The following is a 26938-nucleotide window of genomic DNA, read 5'->3' as shown; positions in this document are numbered from 1 at the left end:
GTTGCAGGGAGGTCTTAAGCATTGTTGGGATGCTGAAGTGCGAGAGGGGTGGGAAGTAGACTTGGTTGAATGTTTTCCTTTTGCAGCTCCACAGCATGTACCAGGAGAGAACGTTGCATTCGGGTTATAGGCAGTACAGTACAGTACAGTATAGACCTTAACCATAGGTGGAGAGGATGAGTAGGTCTCAGACGACTGGCACTGGGGCCTGAATAATCCCCGCAAGGCACACCAGGCACTAGCACATTTAGAAAGGCATAATATGCTAATAGCCTTGCTTCAGGAGACGCACTTAAAGCCCCCAGAAAGATCAATAGGTGCAAAATAGGCAGGGGTCCAACAGGCATAGTCTTATTCTACCTACTCGAGGGGGGTGTTGATATTGGTCAAGAAGAGGTCCCCTTTACCGTCACTCATGAACAAAACGGATGACCACGGTTGGTGTGCTATACTGCAGGGCTCGCTAGCGGGAACGCCTGTCACCTTGGTGAACATAAATGGCCCAACATTGCCAACCCATTCTTCTACACTAACATTTGTAACATGCTCCGAGAACTACCCCACTCTGAAATAACCTGAGGGGGGGTTAAACACGTCATTAGATACAACAGCCAACAGATCGACACAGTTCCATGGATCGAACAAATAAGCATCAAAAGCACTAAGGGAGGGGATGGATGACTTTAACATGGTGGACACATGCAGGGAGAGCAACCCAGTGGGCAGGGAGGGCATGTTCATCTCGCCTAACCATATCATGTGGTCCCGCCTTGATTACTGGCTGACAACCAGGATGGCCATTATGTAGGTGATAGACATACAGCATCTTGCAAGGACACTGTCGGACCACACACCAGTCAAAATGGTAATTTGGGTTCCTATATACACCCCCTTTTTACATGGAGGTTTAGATCCACAGCCTTGTTCTATAAAGAAATAATCAGTCAAGCCATTTGTGAATACTTTGCAATATATCAGAACTCTGTGTCTAAAGCGGGCACTCTAAGGAAAGCCTTTAAGGCCACGATAAGGGGGGAGGGGGTGTCAGTATAAGCACTAATGAGGGCATATTAAGAGATATTCAAACACAGATTACCAAATTAGAACTCATAATCCGACAACTGGAACAGGGGTACGAAACCAGACCCTGCTATGCCACTCTAGCGACACAAAGATCCCACATGTCCAACTAACAGAATTTAGCCTAAAGGGAATTCAATAAACAAGCATTGGCAAAACCAGTAGGTCTGAAATTGGAGGTCAGTCTTTTGGTTTTTTCAATGTGTGACTTCTATAGGCATGGTTTTTGTAAAACATTATGGGTGTGGGAGCTGCTGGGCCCTCACCATGTTAACATTGGCAAAAGTAAAAAAGAAAATTGTTCTCAAGAAGTACAAATTGCCAAAGCAGTTCCAGGCACTGAACAAAACTACTTTGTGAGCCATGAGGGAGAGGGCTAGGGAGAGAGACCGAATTTTAATAAACACAAAATGTCATGGTTAAGTTCAGGTCTAAGTAGAGCCACAATTATTAAAGAAAGTCTCAAAAGTGCATCCATGGTATACATCTTTGTATTCAGCATATATACGGTTTCTGTGAAATCACAGAAGTAGGCCAAGAAAAAGTATTCCTAGAAAAAATTTGTGAACTGCATTTTACCATGAGCAAATATTCATGTGTAGAATTGCTCATGTGAACATCTGAATGTTTTCAAGTTCACTTTTCCTCCAACCACTTTTTTGCTAACCCTGGAAGAAGTTTTACATATGCCACTGTAAGGAGTAAATTTCCAACCTTTCTCACTATGGGAAAATATTAGAGAAGAGTTGGTGAAAACCCTTAAAACATGGCATGCAAGTTAGTAGGTTTGCACAGACTCAAAAGGGAATTCCAACCCTGGAACTATTGCTTACCACTATCTTCAGCCCCAGTATGTGGACCTGCAGATACATGGCGACATAAGGGAATTGCTAGTATTCAAACCCTACGATAGTACGAGCCCTGGCATAATCAGAGAGGCAATTTCAGAACTAGTTTTTAATGAGATTGCTGCCGTAATTTGTCACCGCACTGCATGCCACAAAAGGGACAAGGGGATTTTGTTACAGGACAAGTAGATATATGAGGCAACCTGCCCCATGGACAAGTAGATATTTTATTACATTTCACACCCCTGCCATTGGTATTTTATTTCTGTCTTTTCTCTTTTTTTGATGTAACGTGTTTATACATGTGGCTACAAAATAACAATAAAGGAACCAAAAAAAGCCACAAAAAAAAGAGAGAATAGCTTCCTTCAAAATGTGCAGGGGCAGCAGTCAGCCGGAGATCCAGATCTAACTTTCGTCAGCTGGTTCAGAAAAGCTTCTCTGCTGACAATGGGGAACTGGCACGGGGAGTGAGAGTTCCTGAGTGCAGCTGGCTGAGCTTCAGGAAGGGAGTTCACAGGTATACTGGTCTTAATGGTGATTATTTTATCGATAAAAAAAACAGGACTGTCCGGATTAGATAGTTCAGCAACAATTGGAAATATATCTTTGGATTTGCTTGTTGGATTCAAAATTGTGTTAGAAAAATAGGTGGCCTTAGTTTGTAAGATATAATTTTATACTGTTTGAGTTGAGCTTGGAAGATATCTTTTTTATTTGAAGAGTAATTCCATCTCCAGATAAGTCCAGCTCAGCGTAGGGATAATTTTTAAAGTTTAAGGTCTTCTGAGAACCTTGTCAGAGCATCGTAGCATCTAGCCGTTTGACTTTCCTAAGTGGGGCATGACCATTACTGGCGGCCACTATCTGAGATTTAATACTTTCTTTGTTGATAAGAGACTGTTCAGTTGGCACCGTAGTAGCTACCAGTTTACAAAATGCGTATGTTAGTACGGCTCCAGCTCCTCACTATGAGACTCGCCTTAGCTTGGGATTTGGCTACAGTCAAATTGTTAAGGGAGAACTTTATTAAAAAATTATCAGACCAGGTGCATGGAGAGACCGTTAGATTAGATATCGTAAGGTTGGAAGTCCAGACTTAGTCAAGAATATGACCTTTTATATGAGTGGGAGCTGTCACATGTTGAACAAAGTTCAATCAGAAAAGTAAATCTGTCAATTCAGGCGAACTTGGGCCACCCATCTCATCATTAGCCCAATAGTTTAAGTCACAGATGAACAGAATTTTAGCATAGTGGACTACTAAGTGGGATATTTATTCACCCAACAGCTGGGGGAAATGAGGCATATTGTAGGAGGGTCTGTAAATTAGCACACAAATCTGGGGGGGTGCGAAAGGAGTCTAGTTTAATGATTAAGCTTTGAATTGGGGTTATGTCAATAACAGTCAGGGTAGTAAACTTTAGCTTTTGATGAATTATAGTGGCAACTACTCCCCCTGGTTTCCTTGGGGCTCTATTAGCCTGGAGAATGTAGTAATTACTAGGGACTGCAGCAAGAATGCCCTGGGTTGACTGAGAAGAGAGCCATGTTTCGTTTAAAAAGAGTATACCTGGTTTGGTCAAATCCAATAAATGAAATATTTCTAGTTAATGTTTCACCAAGAAACGAGTATTTAGGTATATCACTGTAAGTTCAGTCATCCTATAGCTGTTGTGCCTAGGAGTAGTGTCTTCAATTCTATGATTACCATGCCTGTGAATGTCATCTTCACCAGGAATCTGCTGATTAAGATCAGGAAGATGATCTCTATATTTCATAATCCACAGATTAACTAGTTTAGAGAAAGTGGTGGGTTTAAGTATTTGATCATTAGAATACAAGAGTTTTCATTTGTGCATAGAATAGGTTAAAATGTGGGCATGGTGGCTGGCCCCTGGCCACAGACAGGCTTGCCTTTGGCATTCAATGGCAGAGTACGAGTGTGAGTTCTGCCCCAGTCCACCGCGAATGGGCCCCCTGGGGGTAAGATTAGGAAAGTAAATCCGGTTTCCTAAGCCTACACCAAGAAGGAAAAGTGGAAAGCGCAAAGAGTTAAAAAAGGCATGTCAAATTCATTTCATACAATACAGTGGTTTAAAATTAGGTGATTAAAAGCAAACGTACTATGAAGGGCTGACCGCTAGCCAAGTCATGGTGTTTTTTTTCCCTTTAAGCCATGTTGCACAAAATGTTTTAAACAAGCATTTACAATGCAATGGTCTCGGCATTATTAAAGGTAGAGCTATTGGCATTGCTCATGACTTTTTTTTTTTTAATCATAAATAAATGGTATTGTCATTTACATTGCCAATAGCTTAATCGTTAAATAAATGGCATTGGAGGAGCTACGCTAGCAACCAAGATGGCTGCATAAGCTCCCGGCTCCACCGACCTCCGCCAGTTGCTCACAAATCCTGACGATTATCCTGATTTCTCACTGGCCTCCCGTTCAGCTGATGTGTTCCTGACTCCAAAGGTGCAATCCCGGAATTTCTAGCTGCTTGAATAACGAAGATACGCCGTGTTCCATTCCCGGCCTAACCCAGAGTTGAATCCGGGGCCTCGATTTCTAACCCAGCCGGGTTGGAGTTGAATAACATCGGCCGCGGGACGTGGGTAGCGTCCTGTCTCCCGAAGTGGAGTGTTTCTTGTCCGATTTGGATGGTGGATCGGTGGCAGTTTTCTCTCGCAGCTACGGCGGCGTGATGCATCGGTTGCTGTGGTCGGGGAGCCGCTACCCGGAGGCCCCGTTGGGCTCCCGGGGTCGATGGGCTTGGTTCCTCGCTGGCGGCGACGGTGTTGAGATCGCGCTTTTGAGAGTGCCCACAGTTGTCATCGGATTTGCCTGTGCCTGGTGCCCCGGAGTAGTCGACCTCCGGGGTTCAGAGACCTGCTTGGTCGCTTCGTGAGGGGCGATGGAGCGGGTGGAATGTATACCGTCGCTGCATACTGTAATGGCCGCCATCGGGGATCTCCACTCACAGGTCACCGCCATCATCCAGAGGATGGTCGTAACGGTTGATATCATCTGCCGGAGACCGGACTCCGACCCTTTGTTGGTTCTGGAACAAGCTGTTTTACCCTAGGAGCAGGAAGGGTCTGAGACGGGGGGCCCCGCGCTGAAGCCAGACTTGGTATCTTTTGTCGACCCCCGGACGACTGCTAGCAAGCCCCGGACTATCGAATCTACATCATGCCCTGTGTCGATACCGCCCCAGATGGACATGGATGATCTTATATTTCAGAGCGAGTTCTCCAGTGACTGTAGGATTGTTATCTCACCCTTTTTCTCCTGGATGGTTCGAATACGCTCTAGCGATTTATCTTTGGTGGATAGCGGACATCGTTTGACTCCTAGACTTTGTGTACTATTATCTTGGCCTCAATCCTTCCGTACTGACTTTGAACCTTCTCAACATTTTGATACTCTCATTGGGATGGCGGATCGAGCGGACAGGGCTTGCATGAAAAATCACAGTGGCCAGGGTTGACTTTGACTGGATGGGTTTGAACAATGACTTCATTTGATACGGGATTTGTACCCTATACTAGCGCGGGAGTTGGGTGGTTCTTACAAGCTTCCCCCGTCTGATTTTAATCGTTGCATTTCATTATTCTGGATACGTGTAGGGGCGGGTTGCTACTGGCGGGGGGTAAGGGAGACCGGGTGCCTGTTTGATATTTCCTCCTCCACTCTTTCTTTCTCCTTCTTTTAGGTCTAGTTCCGGGGCGACAGGCACACTGCTAGTGGGGATGGGCCGTAGCCATTGCAGGGGTGCAGGGTGGGGGGATAGGGGAGGGGTTTGTTATTTTGCCTTAGTTTAGTTCTATGGCCTTTTTTCTTTCACGAGAGACGGGTTGTTTATCCTGTATTGATTTTCTTATGTATCGGGGTGTCCGATTTATCTTCATTATCCTGAACTATGGGTGGGTGAGCTTTGCTGGCTGCTACTTCGCTGGATTGTTGATCGTACTTCTCCTTATTGATGTACCGAACTAGTTGACATTGCATACTCCTTTGAATTGAATTTTCCACATTGATTTATTCGCTCACCTATCGCAATATTGTATTCTATGTATGACACCCGATATATGTAAATTTCTCTTGTTTTCTTCAATAAAACCCTTAAAAAAAATGGCATTGTCATTTACAATGCCAATAGCTTAATCGCTCGCATATGCATGACCTATTGCATTTACACCCACACAGAGCCACACACAAAAAGCCACCCACACATACAGAGCCACCCACACAGAGCCACCCACAGTCATTCACATAGAGCCACCTACACAGAGCCACCCTCACACAGACAGAGCCACCCACACATAGAGCCACCTACAAAAAAAGCTATCCACAGAGCCACGCACACACAGAGCCACGCACACACACAGAGCCACGCACACACACAGAGCCACACACACATTCACACACACAGAGCCACACACACATTCACACACACAGAGCCACACACACACACAGAGCCACACACACAGACAGAGCCACACACACACACAGAGCCACACACACACACACAGAGCCACACACACACACAGAGCCATACACACACACAGAGCCACGCACACACACACACACACACACAGCCACACACACACACACACAGCCACACACAGAGCCACACACACACAGAGCCACACACACACAGAGCCACACACACACAGAGCCACACACACACAGCGCCACACACACACAGCCACACACACACAGCCACACACACACAGAGCCACAGACACACAAAGCCACACACACACACACAGAGCCACGCACACAGAGCCACGCACACAGAGCCACGCACACAGAGCCGCACACACAGAGCCACGCACACACAGAGCCACGCACACACAGAGCCACGCACACACAGAGCCACGCACACACAGAGCCACGCACACAGAGCCACACACAGAGCCACACACACAGAGCCACACACACAGAGCCACGCGCACACACACAGAGCCACGCGCACACACACAGAGCCACGCGCACACACACAGAGCCACGCGCACACACACAGAGCCACGCGCACACACACAGAGCCACGCGCACACACACAGAGCCACGCGCACACACACAGAGCCACGCGCGCACACAGAGCCACACACACACACAGAGCCACACAGAGCCACGCGCACACACACAGAGCCACGCGCACACACACACAGAGCCACGCGCACACACACACAGAGCCACACACACAGAGCCACACACACACACAGAGCCACACACACACACACACACACACAGAGACACACACACAGAGACACACACACCGAGCCACACACACCGAGCCACACACACCGAGCCACACACACAGAGCCACGCGCACACACAGAGCCACGCGCGCACACAGAGCCACGCGCGCACACAGAGCCACGTGCGCACACACAGAGCCACGCGCGCGCAGAGCCGCGCGCGCGCGCACACAGAGCCACACGCACACAGAGCGACGCGCGCGCACACAGAGCCACGCGCGCGCACACAGAGCCACGCGCGCGCACACAGAGCCACGCGCGCACACACAGAGCCACGCGCGCACACACAGAGCCACGCGCGCACACACAGAGCCACGCGCGCACACACAGAGCCACGCGCGCACACACAGAGCCACGCGCGCACACACAGAGCCACGCGCGCACACACAGAGCCACGCGCACACACACCGAGCCACGCGCACACACACCGAGCCACGCGCACACACACAGAGCCACACACACAGAGCCACACGCACAGAGCCACGCGCACACACGCACAGAGCCACGCGCACACACGCACAGAGCCAAGCGCACACAGAGCCAAGCGCACACACAGAGCCAAGCGCACACACAGAGCCAAGCGCACACACAGAGCCAAGCGCACACACAGAGCCAAGCGCACACACAGAGCCACGCACACACAGAGCCACGCACACACAGAGCCACGCACACACAGAGCCACGCACACACAGAGCCACGCACACACAGAGCCACGCGCACACACAGAGCCAAGCGCACGCACAGAGCCAAGCGCACGCACAGAGCCACGCGCACACGCACAGAGCCACGCGCACACGCACAGAGCCACGCGCACACGCGCACACGCACAGAGCCACGCGCACACGCACAGAGCAACGCGCACAGAGCCACGCGCACACGCACACACAGAGGCAAGCGCACACACAGAGGCAAGCGCACACACAGAGCCAAGCGCACACACAGAGCCAAGCGCACACACAGAGCCAAGCGCACACACAGAGCCACACACAGAGCCACGCGCACACACACAGAGCCACGCACACACACACAGAGCCACGCACACACACAGAGCCACGCACACACACAGAGCCACGCACACACACAGAGCCACGCACACACACAGAGCCACGCACACACACAGAGCCACGCACACACACAGAGCCACGCACACACACAGAGCCACGCACACACACAGAGCCACGCACACACACAGAGCCACGCACGCACACACAGAGCCACGCACGCACACACAGAGCCACGCACGCACACACAGAGCCACGCACGCACACACAGAGCCACGCACGCACACACAGAGCCACGCACGCACAGAGCCACGCACGCACACACAGAGCCACGCACGCACACACAGAGCCACGCGCACACACACAGAGCCACACACACACATTCACACACACAGAGCCACACACACATTCACACACACATTCACACACACAGAGCCACACACACACACACAGAGCCACACACACACACAGAGCCACACACACAGACAGAGCCACACACACACACACAGCCATACACACACACAGAGCCACGCACACACACACACACACACACAGCCACACAGAGCCACACACACACAGAGCCACACACACACAGCGCCACACACACACAGCCACACACACACAGCCACACACACACAGAGCCACAGACACACAAAGCCACACACACACACACAGAGCCACGCACACAGAGCCACGCACACAGAGCCACGCACACAGAGCCACGCGCACACACAGAGCCAAGCGCACGCACAGAGCCAAGCGCACGCACAGAGCCACGTGCACGCACAGAGCCACGCGCACACGCACAGAGCCACGCGCACACGCACACACAGAGGCAAGCGCACACACAGAGCCAAGCGCACACACAGAGCCAAGCGCACACACAGAGCCAAGCGCACACACAGAGCCAAGCGCACACAGAGCCAAGCGCACACACAGAGCCACGCGCACACACAGAGCCACGCGCACACACAGAGCCACGCGCACACACAGAGCCACGCACACACACACAGAGCCACGCACACACACACAGAGCCACGCACACACACACAGAGCCACGCACACACACACAGAGCCACGCACACACACACAGAGCCACGCACACACACACAGAGCCACGCACACACACACAGAGCCGCGCACACACACAGAGCCGCGCACACACACACACACACACAGAGCCACACACACACACACAGAGCCACACACACACACACAGAGCCACACACACACACAGAGCCACGCACGCACACACAGAGCCACGCACGCACACACAGAGCCACGCACGCACACACAGAGCCACGCACGCACACACAGAGCCACGCACACACAGAGCCTCGCACACACAGAGCCACGCACGCAGACACACGCACACACACACACACAGAGCCATACACACACAGAGCCATACACACACAGAGCCATACACACACACACACAGAGCCACGCGCACACACACAGAGCCACGCACACACACGCACAGAGCCACGCACAGAGCCACGCACACACAGAGCCACGCACACACACAGCCACGCGCACACACACAGCCACGCGCACACACACAGCCACGCACACACACAGCCACGCACACACACAGCCACGCACACACACACACAGACAGACTCACACACAGACAGAGCCACACACACACAGACAACATAAATGCAGTGTGTATGTGTTAGCTGATCACTGCATAAGTGAGTTAAAGAATGTGTTGAGGGTTTCACTTAACTCATTCAGCTGTAGTGCTTTAGGGACGAATTCTACTTGGAAGAGGTTTGATAACGTTCTTTAGACCCCCCAAAAGAAACGTTTTGCTTCATTTGTGGGACCAATAAATGCTATTGCTACCTACACAATATAGATTTTTCACAAAAACTACAAAGCTGCTGGTTTTTCAGTTCGTCAGAAAATGTGCAGTTTAAGTTTTGCCAGGCAGGAGTGTGCTTGTGCCCTCCGTCGTGCTGTGTGACTCTAAAAGGGACGGAAGTGGTACTCACGGTGGTTGTCTGTGTTCTCCGGGACTATTTCCGCCAGCACGAGGGCCCATTCATCCACGGTGTCGAGTAGCATGGTGGCGGCCCGCAGCTGGTCGCTGGTCGTCAGGTCCCTCCACGCACCCACGGACTGCAGCTGCAAGATGTTGTTTACCAACTCCACCATGGCTTGCGGAGCAGAGGAAACAGGATGACAAAAGTCCGGTGGGCCCACGCGGGCTGTCAGACATCTACTAAAACATTCTGTGTGATATGACTAATAATGTAGGGCTTAATAATAGGTATTAAACCCTGGCCTGCTCAATGCTCATCATGCCCCAAAATCAATAGTCCTATTCCCGGCAAGTCTTTTAAATTCACGTAAACACAACGTTTCTCAAAAAATACCTCTATGCAGGACAACCACCCATCTCTGTCAGCACAAACGGGGTAGCTATGGATGCCCAAGGCACGGGCTTGCCCCCCTACCCTCTGCTCTCTCGGACAGTGGAGGGCCACAGAAGATGCACTCGTGAGTAATAGAGAAAACAAGAAAAACTAGTGCAATCAGGGGGCAGAAGGCAAGAAAAGTGGCACAATCAGGGGAGCAGAGGCAAGAAAAACTAGTGCAATCAGGGGGCAGAAGGTAAGAAAAACGAGTGCAATCAGGGGGCAGAAGGCAAGAAAACGAGCGCAATCAGGGGGGCAGAGGCAAGAAAATGAGCGCAATCAGGGGGCAGAGGCAAGAAAAATGGCACAATTAGGGGAGCAGAGGCAAGAAAAACGGCACAAACAGAGTGGCAGAGGCAAGAAAAACGACACAAACAGGGTGCAGAGGCAAGAAAAACGGCACAAACAGGGTGGCAAAGGCAAGAAAAACGGCACAATCAGGGGAGCAGAGGCAAGAAAAACAAGTGCAATAAGGGGGCAGAAAAAAACGGCACAAACAGGGGAGCAGAGGCAAAAAACCGGCACAAACAGGGGAGCAGAGGCAAAAAAACGGCACAAACAGGGTGGCAGAGGCAAGAAAAACGGCACAAACAGGGTGGCAGAGGCAAGAAAAACGGCACAAACAGGGTGGCAGAGGCAAGAAAAACGGCACAAACAGGGTGGCAGAGGCAAGAAAAACGGCACAAACAGGGTGGCAGAGGCAAGAAAAACGGCACAAACAGGGTGCAGAGGCAAGAAAAACTGCACAAACAGGGTGGCAGAGGCAAGAAAAACTGCACAAACAGGGTGGCAGAGGCAAGAAAAACTAGTGCAATCAGGGGGCAGAAGGCAAGAAAAACAAGTGCAATCAGAGGGCAGAAGGCAAGAAAAACGAGTGCAATCAGGGGGCAGTAGGCAAGAAAACGAGCCGAGAGGTGTTTCCTTACCTTCAGTTCCTCTGAGCGCTGCAGCAGAAAGAGGGGGAGGAGGAAGGAGGTAGATGGAGGGTGCGGGCTGAGCTTGCGGTCTCCGGCTCTCACGTCCTGGCCATCCTGCGACAACAACCAGCGAAGGCAGGCTCACAAGGAAGAGGGTGCGGAGGGCAAAGGGCACACGGCAGCCGCGGGTGTCTTCAGACGTTCGGGTGCCAGTCCACGCGGGCCATGTGCACGCACGCACATCTCTGAGCAGGGAGGACGCCTGCAGTGGACTGAGTCTCCAGACGTAGAGACTCGTTGACCACCGATGCTCAACTCCATGCAGACACCAAGACATTCATGCTCCAAGTGCCCATGGCTGGCTGAAGACGTGTGGGCAAATGCTCTGTACAGACACATGCTGCAGGTGTGAGAGGCGGGTGGGCACCTCTGTGCCATGTTGCGCTGCAGGTGCTGTAGCAGGTTGAGCATCTCTGCCATGTTCGGTACAAACACCTATCCTACAGGTGTGGGTGGGCATCAGTGTGCCTTATGTGTGCCTTATGTGATGACGGAGGCTTGGCACCCCTGTGCCAGGCTTAGTACAGACCCTCGCACTGCAAACGCTGGTTGTGCTACATGTGTGCATCTCTGCCTTGAGCTGCATTGCTCGTAGTAGGGCGAGCACGTATGTACAGGCACTCGAGCTGCAGGTGTGGGTGGGTACCACGGTGCAAAGCGTTGCGCGGGCACCTCTGCCCCAGTACAGGCCCTCGCGCTGCAGGTGCGGATGGCGAGTTTACACCTCTGTGATATCGCAATTGATGGCGGGTAAGGACCATATCCCTCAGAGACGGATGACTGGGTGGGCATACCTGCACCTGCACAATATGATACAGGCCCTAGTTAGTGTTAGTTATGTACCTCTGCGCCATGAGCCTCAGAGGTTGATGGCTGGGTGGGCATATCTGTGCCATGCTCCCTAAAGGCACTCTCAATGTAAGTGTGTATGGCGCTTGTACGACTCTGCCATACGATACGGGTGATGGCGAGCGGTATGCATCTCTGTGCCAAAGGCGAAGAGGCTGGTAACTGGGTGGGCACCTCTGCGCCATGCGCGTAAAGGCACCCGCGCTGGCGGTGTGAGTGGCGAATGTACATCTCTGTGCCATGTGATACAGGTGTTGATGGGAATAAGCACAACTGTGCCATGATCAGTACAGACACTCACACTGCAGTGTGGGCAGCCGGTTTACACCCCTGTACCCTGTGATACAGGGCTTGGTGCTGGGTACGCCCCTATGTGCCAGGAGCCGCAGAGACTGACGCGGGGTGGGCACCTCGGTACCACAGGTGGTGCCCGCGGTGTGTGCCGCCGCCGCTCCTCTCGCTGGTAATTCGGCCCTTTGTGCTAATTCCTGCCGGCCTGTCATTGAGAATTACTCATTACCGTATTAAAGGGAAATGGAGGGTCTCGACTTCACTTAACCAGCTCTGAACAAATTGGATAAAAGGGTTTCACACCAGAGGAAGTCAGGAGGGGAGGAAAACGCCATTTTGTAAATACCGCTTCAAACAAGGCTAATGCTCTAATGGCACTCACCAGCGCCCCTGCCAGCATCCCCGACAACTTTAAAGCCTGGCTCTGGAAATATGTACACAGGTTTTATTATAGTGTGCTGTTTTAGTGGGGACCAGGCTTTTCTGCTACTTTTAACGCGAGTAATGCGGAAACCCGGTGGCGCGCGTTCACTGAACAAAACGAAACCGCCCAATAATACTCAAAGGTATTTTGCACAATATAGTATTTTATGCCTCAAAGGGGCATGAACGTTTCTCAAATCGGCATGTCGGTGCCCGATACATATAATGCAGTGTGCGCCCTTGATACTCTGTGCCAACGGTTGATCCGTGATGTTGAGGGTAAACAAAAACATTGATTACAAAATTGGAGGGGCGCTTTTGAATGTTTAGGTACATGTTGTGTGGAGGACTCTATTTGATTCATTCAACTAAATCGAGGTCTCGCATTTCAGCTTCTTATAATTTATTTATTGTACATTTTAACCTTGAATTTAGGGATATTGTGGTCAATGTTGCGGGCATAAAGGACTATAATGCTGAATCGTCTATTAAAAATCATTTTAACACCAAGAACGAAAATGTTTTTAAATTAAAATGCGGAAGACTAGACGCCAATTTTCACAATAATTTCAGTGCCTTTATTTCTGTAAAAAACATTTTTTCAATATAAAAGTATATTTACACAGCATATTTTTGTGGTGAAAATTAATTGAAGCAGAGCTGAAGATGGCTAGGACTTCTAGGAGACCAGAGCTGCTATGGGACGGGAGCTGACGCGGCCGAGGCTGCTAGGGGACGGGAGAGCTGAAGGGACCGAGGCTGCTAGGGGACCAGAGCTCAGAAGGCTGGGACTGCTAGGGGACGGGAGTTGAAGGGGGCGATGCTGCTAGTGGAAAGGGAGCTTGAGGGGCCGGAAACTCTGGACTGCTATGGGACAGAAGCCAAGAATGCCGAGGGTTCTGGGAAGGCCCGTGCTGCTAGGCGAAGGGAGTTCTGATACGACTGGGAGCTGCTAGGGCGTGGGAGCTTTAAGGGCCAGGACAGCAGCTGTGAGGGAGCCTACCTGTAAAGACCAAAGGAGGGTTCGAGAAGACCAGGGCTGCTAGAGGACGGGAACTATGGGGAAGAGATGTGGGAGGGAGAGCATGACGGAGCCGCTCCTGCGCCGATGGGGAACAACAAAAAAAAATGGCTGCCTCAAGCATCCGAAAATTTCAGATTCGGGGGCGTGGCTAAAAAGTGGAAAGAACAGCACGAACACGCCCCCAAATCCGAAAGAGACGGAGCTTCTTTCGAGGGACACCTCTCTCCTCCAATGGCTGGCCTCCGTTTAGGAAGCCAGCCAATGGAGCAGAGACGAGGAGAGAGGCGGGTTCAAGCCCCCTTACTGAAAGTCATAAAATCTCCAACTTCCGGCTGGCATGCCAGCCGTCGGTCCGAGACCTAAAAAAATACATTGACAAAGTCAATAGATTTAGCATAGGCAAAACCTATTGGCTTTGCAAATGCATTTTATTCTTTAGAATACACCCACCAAAATAAATAGGGAGCAATACCTATTTAGAAGGCTAGTTTTGCCTACATCTACACTGCTCTTTAACACTGTTCCACCAATGAGTAAAGCAATCCCATTACCTGGACCGAAAAACCTATTTTCAAACTGATAAACTGGAGAATTCATGGAGGTGGTAGTTGTAAGGTGAAAACCATGAGCGAAGAGAGGAAGACTGGGGAATAACGGACCCCCAGAGAGGTGCTCTTTTAAGGAACAGGAATAAAAAAAAAAATCAAAAGCTTTCTCAAAAGAACTCAGAACTCAGAACTGATCAATTCTACTCTTCTGAGCATTCGATTGATAAGATGTTTGCGGAAAAGAAAACATTTATTTTGGAATACAATATTAGAGTCAAAATTTCCAGAGAAGAGCACCTTGCATCGTTAGCTCAGTGTTGCATGTGCTGCATTCACTACTGGAGTGCTTTTTCAGACAGATGTAAATGGTTTTCATATTTGGTTGGTTGAAAGTATTCCCAAAGCGAGAAGTGGAACAAGGTAGGACAGAGGCGAACATCATACATGCACAAAAGTATTGTGGTGCAGGAGAAGTCATTGCATAGTATAAAAACGGCCAAATTTGGTCCAGGAGCTACAGGTCTTGGGACACTAAACTTTTCATAGGTGAAGATGAAGAACACCCACTCCGAAAAACTGATTAAACAAAATAACTGTTGTAAAGCAATCCAATGTAAGATAACCAACCAAAGGAGTAGGCTTCTGTTGTGTCGCAAGTCATTATAAGTGCTTAACGGCTCATTAACTGAACACTAATTACTCTGAGCATGCAATGTTCATTATGCCCAAAGCCATGTCTGCAACACTACCGTTAGAGATGTACTTACCAGGTAAATATTGTTGGCCGACTGAAGGGAGTAGTACAAGTGAACAATAAAAGGACTCTTGCTGAGCGCCAGGGCATCCCTCTCAGCCTGCACTTGCTGAACCATGTTCTTATTAATCATGTCAGCTTTCTTTACAACCTGGAAAAGTTAATACAGACAACACCTTGAGTAACTTCAAGTTCAAGGCTTCCACATGTTGAATATTACATCTTCCTTTTGGTAATCTTTACACATTAACCTATACAAGTGGCGAACTCCTGCTGCAGGCCTAATCATTGCAGTGGCAAGAGAGGTTAGCTTTGTGCGGTATACACATTTCCCTGCAGAAATAAACATCTCCATCTGAAACATTCTAGATTCCTAAAGTACCCAGAAAAATGTACAGCATTCCACATTGAGCTGTAAAAATTATTAAGTGCATTGTCTCATGGGCAAAAACAATTACTGGTGTGAAAAGGGCAAATGTGTTCCTCTGCCTTTACATGGCACTGTTGAAACTGAGGCATCAAAGTATTTTTCTAAATATTATTAGGTGGAAAAACACTCCCCTCTGTCACGTACTCTCACCCCACACCCAGAATTAATATGTATACTTCCTGTCGTCACAGGGCAACATTTACGTGACACAGGAAGGGGGGAGCATGGTTTACAGGTTAAAAGACAATAAATAAACCACAACTACTATGGAGTGTTTAGAGATTGCAGTACATCTCAGATGCATGTAATTATTGACCAAGCCATTTGATTGATAGCTGTAACACTGTGTGTTGCCTTTTGTTTACTAAAAAGATAAAACCACAGGAACAATGATTGAAATGGGTGAGTATTAAGCAAATGACAATACTACTGTGCAAAGTTGACATGGGGTAGGAAAAGTTAGGCAACAATTCCTCATTAAAAGAGATACAACAAGTACTTTCCACATTAAGAAATGAAACCACTTATATCCCCCCTGGGATCCAATTGCCAGAGTCCTCCCCACTCGAGGACAGATTGCTCGATGGCCACCTCCCGCAAAAGGCTATTTCTCTCACGTAGAAAAAACTCATTAACCATACCCCGGACCCGTTATGAGCTCTCAAAGGGAAATGGGAGGCAGATGGTCTCGAAATTGAAGAGGAAGAATGGCGAGAGGCGCTTGCATCCCCTAGGGAAATAGCAATCTCTGCAAAACTAAGACTGATCCAGTTGAAGATCCTCCACAGAGTTTACATCTCAGGCACAAGGCTGGTCCTAATGGGCGGCAGTGAAGACGGGCTTTGTCGGAGGGGATGTGGAGAAGTGGGTACCTTCCTGCACATAATATGGGAGTGCCAAGTGATACAAGTATATTGGACACGGGTACTCAGATGCATGCATGACGTGTGGGGGGGTAGAACTCCGCCCAGAGGCCAAGAGGTGCCTTCTTAACATCTGGGAGACCTCTGACCTACCATCAAAAGGCAAACTATGGGTAACGTTGGGGCTCGCGATTGCGAAGAGAAACATAGCAAGACTTTGGGGGGCAGTCATACCGCCAACACTCAGTTCCTGGAAGAAGGATATGGATTGGTGTATGGTCCAGGAGAGGAGAGTATGTGGCATGGGGATGTCCCCGAAAGTGGGTTGCGGTGTGGTCAAACTGGAACGAATACCGTGGCAATATATGTGAACCCTCCCACACTACCCCCATTGATGAGCTAACAGAACTGTAATTTTCGATGTAAATGATGTAATCCCGAGATAAAATGTAATAGTAAGATCTGTCTGACCTGTGTTCCTCCTACGGAAGAGATGTAACCAAAATTTCTTGTATGTGGTGACCACCTTGCCTGTTTCTTTTTGCAAATAAAAAGTTTAAAAAAAAAAAAGAAATTAACCCATATGCAATTTGAAAAATAAGGAGTCAAATATTATAGAGGTTTCAAACAGCAGATGAAGCCAGGGGCCACAAAGAACTTGGCCAACCGTCCAAAATAACGGTCTCAATCTTAGCACTTGTAAAGTTGAGAAAGTTCAAGGTCATTCATTTTGCTTTGGCAGTGCGGTATTTGGCTAATTTACTGAGTGGTGGCTATATCTGTATAAGCAAACAATATGGTGACATCATATATAGCACCTGTCGCTGAAGCGTGGCCATTGCTCACCAAGTGCTAAGAGTGAGCTGAGCAGAGAGAATTCAGTTTGTGGTGTGGTTTACATAATTAAATTCCACGATCACACTGCAACACCCACTGAAATCCTGGAGAACTTATACAACAACTAAACACATGAACGCACATTTTGCCACATTCCTCCTCCTTCGGATATCCCCTAAATTAAACTTAATACCTGGTAGCACCCAGTCAAGAGGTAAGGAATTTAATAAAATATTTAGTCTGAGGGAAAGGATGATTCACACATCTACTTCCCATGTAAAAATCACCATTTGGTTATTTTGGTGACATGTAGTGCAGGGACAAATCATGGAAGTATTCTCAGTAAAACTCTATTGATGGTGAGCACTTAGGAATGAAACATTACCTAGCTAACGTAACGGAAAGTTTCAATTCTATTAAGGACTCAGAGCTTTATGCTGTTCTTTATCCACTTTATTGAATAGCAGCCATTCAAAGTTAAACCAAACAAATTACTATTCCCATGCAAATTGGGATAACACAAGCAAAATGATAGTGTCCATGGGCACAGTGTCCGCTTCATGCACCAATCACAGGGTCCCGAGGTGTTGGTAGTCCTTTGTCACTGTCCATTCCCTCTCTTTCGCCACTGAAGGTCAGACAGACAGGAGTCATCACGAATCTTGTTTGCCAGACTCGCCTGGAAAGCAAAATCGAATGTAAGCGACAGCAATGGCTAAGGTTTAGCCTGCGGGGGAAACGGGGCAGAAGATAAAACCAGAATCTTTAATCACTGTTACATAGAAGAAATAAAGACCTTACTTAAACCAGTACGAGGGTGGGAAAGGTACCAAAGATAACCATGTACCCTGGGTGGGATAATCCTCACCTCCGAATCCTTATAGAATTGAAACTTTCCGGTATATTAGCTAGGAAATTTTCGATTTTATGTCTTTTTTAAGCTTGCTCACCACCAACTGAGCCATGTCAATTACCGGTTTGAAATAAAATCGTTTTATAGGTGGAATCTGAAGACCAATCTGTTGCGTTCAGAATGTCTTCTAAGCGAGCTCCCAGAGCAAAAGCTTTAGAGGCCAAAGCCCCTCTGACAGAATGGGCATCAAAGGCTTGAAGGTCAATTCCAGCTTCTTGCATCACCCACCGCACCCAGCGGCCAATCGTGTGGGAAGAACCCGCTTTATGGGGTTTCTTGAGTGCAATTAGTAACTGCTGCTCCCCTGGAGGACGGAATTCTTCCGACATTTCCTCATATGCCATGAGGCAAGAAACTGCGCAAAGCTTCGGGTAGAGTCCGGAAAGGTGGTGTGAGGAATGGGCTTCGCCCCATTCTTAGTTCGTCTTCGAACTGTGAAAGTAACCCCGGTAGGGGAGAAAATCCTGCTGGAAACATCCAAAGCCCTAACATCGGAAACCCTGCTGCAGAAGACGAGGCAAAGGAGCTTAGCTAACTTTGCAGATAACGCCTTCTGTGAGAGGAACCTATTTGGCTGTGAAGAGAGAAATAAGTTCAGTACCTGATTAACGTCCCAGAGCTGAGAAAAACTAGGCTCGGGAGGCAAGGAGAGGCAGACACCATGGAACAGCCGACAAACTAAGGGGTGTTCGCCCACCTGAGAGCCATCCACCATGGAGTGACCCGCTGAGATGGCAGAAAGGAAGTTATTAATAGTTCTGTTGGCCAAACCCTCCCCCGCCAAGGACACCAGAAAATTTAAAATAGAGGTCACATTTGCTGCCAGGGGATTGAGACTCCGTTGCATACACCAACGATACCATCGTCTCCAGGAGGACCAGTATCGCTTGACGGTACTATCGGCCCAGGCTTTGAACATGAAGGACTCAGGCGCTCCCGAAAGACCCGGGACCGCCCATCAACCCCTGTAATCCGCCACGCCATCAGGGACATTGAGCCCTGCACGATTAACGGGTAAGGAACCTTGTCCGGACTGAGAAGGAGAGTCAGAAAACGGGGGAGTAGCATTAGAAAATCCCAAGAAAGTTCCAGAAGAACTGGAAACCAAACCTGAGATCTCCAAATTGGTGAAATTAGGACCACGTCCACTCCCTGGCGCTGTACCTGGGCTGAGACTCTTGTTAACATGGAGAACAGGGAAAAGGCATATCCCGTCTCGTCCTGACAGTCTTGGAGAAACGCGTCGCTAAGGGATCCGGCCCCCAACTGTAGAAGCAGGGAAGTTGGTGGTCCAGGCACAAGGCAAACAGGTCCACTGAAAACAGACCCCAGAAACTCTGGAGATCCGCGAAGACTCCCGGGTGTAACTTCCAAAGACTCACGTCTTGAAAATGCCAGGTATTCTGCCGTCACGGAAATATGATGACCCAGGCAAAACTGCCAGAAACTCGCTGCCAGGTCCGAGAGTGCTCTTGACCGCGTGCCCCCGAGATGGTTGCTATATCGGACTGCAGATATGTTGTCAATCCTGAGAAGGACACAGGACCGGAAACGACCCTGCCAAGAGTTCCAGACAGTTGATGTGTAACTGTTGTTCTTGTGGAGACTACACGCCTCCTGTGGTGAACTCGCCGCACCCTAGCCGGATCTGCTGGCATCTGACTCGATAACGATATCTGGCGTGGAACCAAAGATTGCACGCCTGTTCCAGGCCTCCATATTGGTGAGCCACCACTGCAGTTCCTCTATGATGAGCTTTGAGCCGCTGGAGTGGTCTGTAATAGAGCGGTCCTAGGAAAATAGCCTGGATCGAGGCAGAGAGTAGACCCACAATCCGGGCGAGCTGCCGGAGGGAGATCGGAGCGAGAGTTCTCCTGATCTCGTGACGAATTCTCAGCATTTTTCGGGACGGAAGACTGAGAGTCGACTCCACGAAGTTGATTGAGTACCCGAGGAAAACAACTGTCTGGGCCGGAACGAGGGTGGACTTTGCCTTGTTGATTACAAAGCCCAGGCTCTGAAGGAGGTCGACCGCCGTCTGAAGCTGACTAGCAAGATTGGTGTGGCACTGCATCATCAGTAAGAAGTTGTCCAGGTAAACAATAAGCCTCATACCTGAAGCTCTCAGGCATTCGATCGCCGTCCGGAGAACCTTGGTGAAACACCAAGGGGCGGAGGACAAGCCGAAAGGGAGCGGTGAACTCGTATATCGTGTTTTGCCAGGAAAACTAGAGAAACCTCCGGTGAGGAGGAAAAATGGGTATGGTAAGGTAGGTGCAGGGCCGGAGAAGGTCGCGAAGAAGATGGATCCCCTCCATCTTGAAGTGGCGGTAAACCAGCCACTCGTTGAACTTGTGCAAGTTGATGACGGGCTCTGGCCCCCATCCGGTTTGTCCACCAAAAACAGGTTACTGACAAAACCCCAGGGGCGAAGAGAGGTCGCTACAACCGCTCCCTTGCCCAGGAGGGTCCGGACCTCCTGGTCGACCAAAGCGGCCGATGTAAAGGAGAGGGGACGCGGCGGAACCGGGTGAGAGGGCTCGCCGTGAAACTCTATACGAAAACCTTGAACGGTTTGCAGAACCCAGGCGTCTCAAGTGACAGAAGTCACAGCCTGGGAAAAACGCGCCAGACGGCCCCCTACTTTTTGAAGGGAGAACACTCACCGGAAGAGCTGGAGGCGCCACCGCCTCGGTTCTTTCCTCGACTTCCTCTCGTCTGATAGAAATTTCCAAACCGGGCCTTGTCCTGATACTGCCCGGGATTGGAGCCTTCCCCTCTGTGTTGATTTGACCGGCCGGACGAACGGCCCCAGGCTCGTCTAACACCTCGGAAAACCAGAGGGTGAAATACCTTAATGGAAGTCTGTGCCCTGTCCAAGGACGTAAAGGTGTTCACAAAGCACCCAAGCTCTTTTATAAATGGTTACCCAAGAAGACCACCCTGAGCGACGGCACTGGCTTCAGAGTCGGCCAGGTCCCGAAGCTTTGGGTCTACCTTAATCAAATGGGACCTGCGTCGTTCTGTTGAAATTACGCAGTTTGCATTCCCTAAGAATACAACTGCACGCTGGGCCCAAGCTGAGAGGGTTTCAGGGGAAATGAGTGACCTGGATGACTTGGCTTCCTCAACCATATCCAGAATTTTCATGGCGGCTCTAAGACGTCTAACAGCTTGTCTTGGCAAGCCCACCAAGACCTGTCAATACCCTTTTTAGGGTACTTAACACATTTCTGTAGAAATGTTGCCATGCGCGGGTCTATGTCAGGGGTGGCAGCAACTTTCCTTTCCAAAGAGTGGCAAAGGCACTCCGCCCATAGACAGCTGCGAGCTGGAGCCTCCAACGACGGATGCGGCGAGTGACATATTGGGCAACCTTTTAAAGATGGAGCCCAGTCGGAGGACCTGGGATGCAAGATATCGTCAGGATCTAACATGTCTGCACAGAGGTTCTGGGGAGCAGAATCAGGTGTTGGGGGTGCAGGCCGCCAGGGGCGAGAAGGGCCAGCGGCATCATCCTCGTCCCCTGTGGCCGTATCCCATGGGGGTTACTGGCGGGGCACTACTTGCCAGAAAAGCTTGCTTAAGTCGGTCAAAGGCTTCCATATCAACTCCGTCCTTGGAACGCTTAGCTGGAGGGGGTTGTGTGTCAGGGGGGTTACGGTTGGAAGGTTGGGTGGCCGGAATGGCCTGGGCGGCTTTGGTCAGCTGGTCGCAGGCCCGTTCAATTCGGCGGGAAAGGTAGTCCTCTAAAGGCACCATAGCCTGTTCCACCGCCTTATAGATGGATGCGTCCCCTGCATCATAGAAATCGTCATCCCACTGGAGTGCCGTAAGTGGGTCCTCCTCCCACTGGTCATCCTGGTAACCATCATCCTGGTATGATGCCATTAGGACCAGGCGAAGATTACAATCCAGGTAAGTGGGGTAGATAGACAAAGAGGGTTACCTCAGGCTGTAGGGTAGCCTACAATTTCTGCAAACAGTGCTCGCAAAGCCCTGGGACCCATTAGCCCTAGTATGATTTAGAGGGCAGACTGCTTACTGGGCCCCAGCAGGAAAACCTGCCGTACAGACTCAGGGAGAGCGTCACAAAGGCCTAAAAATACAGACTCACCAAGCTGGACACAGCCAGCAGGAAAAACTGCCTAACGGCAGATACAGAGCCAAATGGGCGTTTGCAGGAGAGTATTTATTAAAGGAAGCTGTCTAATGGCAGAAAACAGACCACACAGGTATCAGGCAGGCATAGGCGGCTCAGGCTCGGCGGCACGATCGGAGACAGCAGCGCGGAATGGGCAGAATTTCCAGAACGCCCGCAGAGCCGAGGGCAGAAGTCTCCCTCTAGCGGCCCGAGGAGAACACCGCAGCCGCACGATGACAAAGCCGCTAGGGAGGGAAACGCTCCCAGGGCCAAACGCGAGTCAGCTGAGTAGCGGCTGACGCGCGAACGGAAACCACAACAAACGTCAGAAATCGAAAAGCGAGGCATGAAAAAGGGCGTGCAACTGCAATTAGCTCATTCGCTAACCTGAAGAAGAAAAGCCTGACGGATAAACTCCCACGTGAAAACCCCACGAGCAGGCACAATAACAACCATTAAATTAAAGCGCAGAGCACAATTCAAACATCTGAGACTATGAAACCAGTCACAATAGCAGAACAAACAGTCACAATACGCAAATATACTGAGAGTGAGAAAAACATGACTTATCCGGCTGAAAGCAGCGAAGAAAGAGGGGCAATGGACAGTGACGAGGGACTACCAACACCTCGGGACCCTGTGATTGGTGCATGAAGGGGACACTCTACCCATGGACACTATCATTTTGGTTGTGTTATTCCCGATGTTTCATGGGAATAGTAGTTTGTTTTAACTTTGAATGGCTGCTATTTAATAAAGTGGAGAAAGAAGAGCATAATCCTCGCCTTCGGTCCGGACATAGATGTTACATTCTATTTACAAAACATTCTTTATATATAAATAAGCGGTGTTGTAGGTTCTGCCTGATTAATTAGATAAATAAAACTATATTTTTTTCAACATTTGTTATGCCATTCTAATTTAGGATGTTATATTTCCATATTGATTTACAGATTTAATAATAGTGTGGCAGAACATTGTAATCACGCATTGGAAAACTAAGAGTATTCTGGAAAAGTTTGTTGTAATGGGCAATAGAGGGGATGTATAAGACAAAGATATAAGCTACGATATAAGCTAAAATGACGATTAGATAAAATAATCTCTATGGGTAATTGTTTTATCGTGAGGGCAAACCATGGGTATTACCAAAGAAACAATTTAGAAGAATTTATTCAATAAATGATAAAGACGGTCTCCACTCTTTGACAGGAAAGCCCGAGATGTGAGTCCGCGAAACCTTTGATGGCATTCATCAGATCACGATGGTGACAGTTCCGTAGTAAATAAGCAAACCGTAAACAGAGCACTGGTGTTGGGTTTGAGTCAGGGTGAATGGATGAGGGCTAATTGAGATATAGTGTTGCCACAAAGCATGTATATAACATATGGATATGCATTTTGAAGATATACAAATTTTAACATTTTCATACATTTGTTTTTATATATTGTTCTTTAGTTGTTTTCTGTGATGATATAGTATCATGTTTTTAGAAGGACATCGGTTGTAATATATAAGAGTATTTTGCCAACACTAATGAATCAATGAGCATACTGAGTAATTGTCCTTTTCTATGAATAGGTGCAAGCTATTTTAATATAAAATTGAAAGTTATTGTTGTTCTTGAAAAAGTGGTGTAAACCAGAAGGATACTATCGAAACAAGTCGACACATTTGAAGCCTAATCAGTGGAACGTATTAGCACAACAGATGAAATAGTGTGGATTGACTGTGTGTTAGCTCTGAACAGATTGTAACAATGATAAGCTGCCTTTATGACAAAAGTGAATTGTCTTATTAATACTTTCTTCCCCCTTTTTTATTATTCTTTACTTGTTTGATCTTGTGTATATTTGATATGATTGATGCAATAATGGTATTATAAAATTGTATAAATGTAACAGCAATCGTTTTTTTGATTTGTGTAGAATATTATCAAAAAACTTAATAAAATAAACATTTTCTTTAAATATAGGCTTATAGTGGCACAAAATACACAAAGGAGTGTACAGAGAGAGATATTCTCTATTAATGTGTGAAGATAGATTTGTTTGCTTGGAAGTTGTATGGGAATGAATGATCACATGTTGTTAATGATGAAACTTTAAGTGCTTAGCCAAAGGAAGATTATACGTTTTCTCAGTTGAATTCGGAACCTTATTCCTTTGGCGAGCAAAGGGTTCCTCTCATTATTTTCCTCTTCTCCCCAGTATTCTTAGTAAGCCAGAGCACTGAAAATAGCCTGTTTGGAGGTGGATTCTATCAATGCACCGATTTTGCCACTTTTCTGCAAATATGAATACATGTGCTGGAAGTAGGCAGGAAGCAGTAGCTCCAGGATTGGAATGCCCTACGAGTCTGTGAACAACCACAAACTAACATGTTTAAGGATACTCACCAACTTTTCTCACCCAGGAAAAGGGTAGAATTTGCTCTCGATAATAACAGGAGGAAAATTTTTCTACAGTAGAAAAATGTGGGTGTATGCAAAGTGAAGTTTTAATTGCTCAGATTTTGGCAAGAGCACATGTATACTTGTATATCTGCTCATGTGAAAATGGAATTCACAAAAGTTTGCTTATAGTATGTTTCCAGGCCTACGTCTGTAAGCAATTGTGAATTTCTGAAAGTTGTAAATCTACCCCAGTGGAAGGACATATATCCTGGGCTGCTTTTTGTAACCTTCTTAAATACATTTTTCCTTCATTTATTTTCATGTAGCCCATAACAGCTTTACATTGATTCTCCAATACTATCATTATTATTTTTAAAATATTTGCATGCCTTAGAACTTTTTTACAAAACGATGCATTGGAGAAATGGCTATAAACATGCAAAAAAAGGTTAGATTTTTTTCTCTTCAAATTACAATTTGTATGTACACTTTATTTTGACAGCCGTCACCAATCTTGCTTTCGAACAACCTACGCTTGTATTGCTAGTAATCAGGGAGCATTACAAATAGCCTCAAGTGGTTATATTTTGCAAACATCTGTACAAGGTTTTATACTGGAACCAGTCAGTAATGCAAGCTGGGTTTACTGCATTGCCTTAGAGAGGTCACCCTACTAGTAAAGTCTCTCAATTAATAACTCGTACAAAACTGAACAACTATACGCATAGATAGAAACCTTCCCTTAGAGGCAAGCAATCCTCTTTTGCAGATTCATACTGTGGTAATGTAAACTGACAGCCAAAATTTTGTACTGCAGAAGCTCAGCCCTATTTGTCCAGTGGACAAAATAAATATGAAACCTTGTTGACCTTGACCTCAAATAATATGTCCTTAGTGTCCGGCGATGGGAATTCAACATTCCCAATTGCACCCCCCCCCCCCAATGGACCATACTCTTCAGCCCAGTGACATGCCCTAAATGATAGCAAGAGGGTGCTTGAGTGCCTGATATATCCACTGCTTGCACATCGAGAAATGTCTTCCTGTAACGGGTATGCCTTGACCCATGGCAAGTAGGAGATAGCAATGGTTGGTGGCTGCACACCATTATTAGCGTCCACCAACCAGCGTCGCTTCAGTGGAGCCTGCAAGGAGATGGTGATGGCAGCACTATTAATCACATTCACTCACTACTGGCCCCTTTGTTGAGCTGTAAGTGGAGAGGGATGGCCAATAACCTGCCATGCATAACCTGCCATGCACCTACCTCTTTTGTATCTCTGGCGATCAGACGATCTGGTTCGTTCCCCAGGTTTCCTCGACACACTAGAATGCATGTTTTGTTCTCTACTACTGACATACCAACAAATCTGGTATTCACACTAATAATGATTTTGTATGAACGCTTTAGACAACAACAACAATAATAACGGAGAATCCATTTAATACACTTAACAATACCTAAATGTATTGTTTGTTGTGATGGAGCAGGGTTTCGAAAAAAGAAACCTGCTTGAATTGATACCCCCATAATATGTACTAACAGTGAGTAGTTCTGGAAAAACTAACATACACCCAACATGAACACAAGGGAAATTGCTTTACGCATGCCCGAACTAACACATAAATAAAATAATATTGTAATAACATTTGTGTTTTGAAAGAAACGTTGCATGACTAGGACGCATATGCTCCAGTAATTTGCATGTTACATCCTGCTTGGGAATAATAAATAATTCTGCTTTTGCACCAAGCTTATGCTAGGTAACATTAATGGGGAATAGTGCAAGGTGATTGGGAATCAGTGAAGATTTCATTATCACATAATTAATAAAAGTTCATTTACTTTAGTGTGCTGGATGA

The 26938-nt window shown here is 48.0% G+C and overlaps 1 protein-coding gene across 2 annotated transcripts in view; it reads right to left on the bottom strand.

The window, feature by feature from the left end:
- MASTL (microtubule associated serine/threonine kinase like) overlaps window positions 1-26938 on the bottom strand; it is a 293083-nt gene that overhangs the window by 256368 nt on the left and 9777 nt on the right. For both annotated transcript variants that reach the window (XM_078663403.1, XM_078663404.1), the window contains exon 2: window positions 15506-15643. In XM_078663403.1, coding sequence (XP_078519529.1) covers window positions 15506-15643 — 138 coding nt within the window. The remainder of the gene's footprint in view (window positions 1-15505; window positions 15644-26938) is intronic.

The sequence above is a fragment of the Lissotriton helveticus genome, chromosome 10, assembly GCF_964261635.1.
Source record: "Lissotriton helveticus chromosome 10, aLisHel1.1, whole genome shotgun sequence".
In the NCBI taxonomy this organism is placed as follows: domain Eukaryota; kingdom Metazoa; phylum Chordata; class Amphibia; order Caudata; family Salamandridae; genus Lissotriton; species Lissotriton helveticus.
Note: the sequence above shows the minus strand (reverse complement) of the source record. Positions and strands in the feature narration are given on the sequence as shown.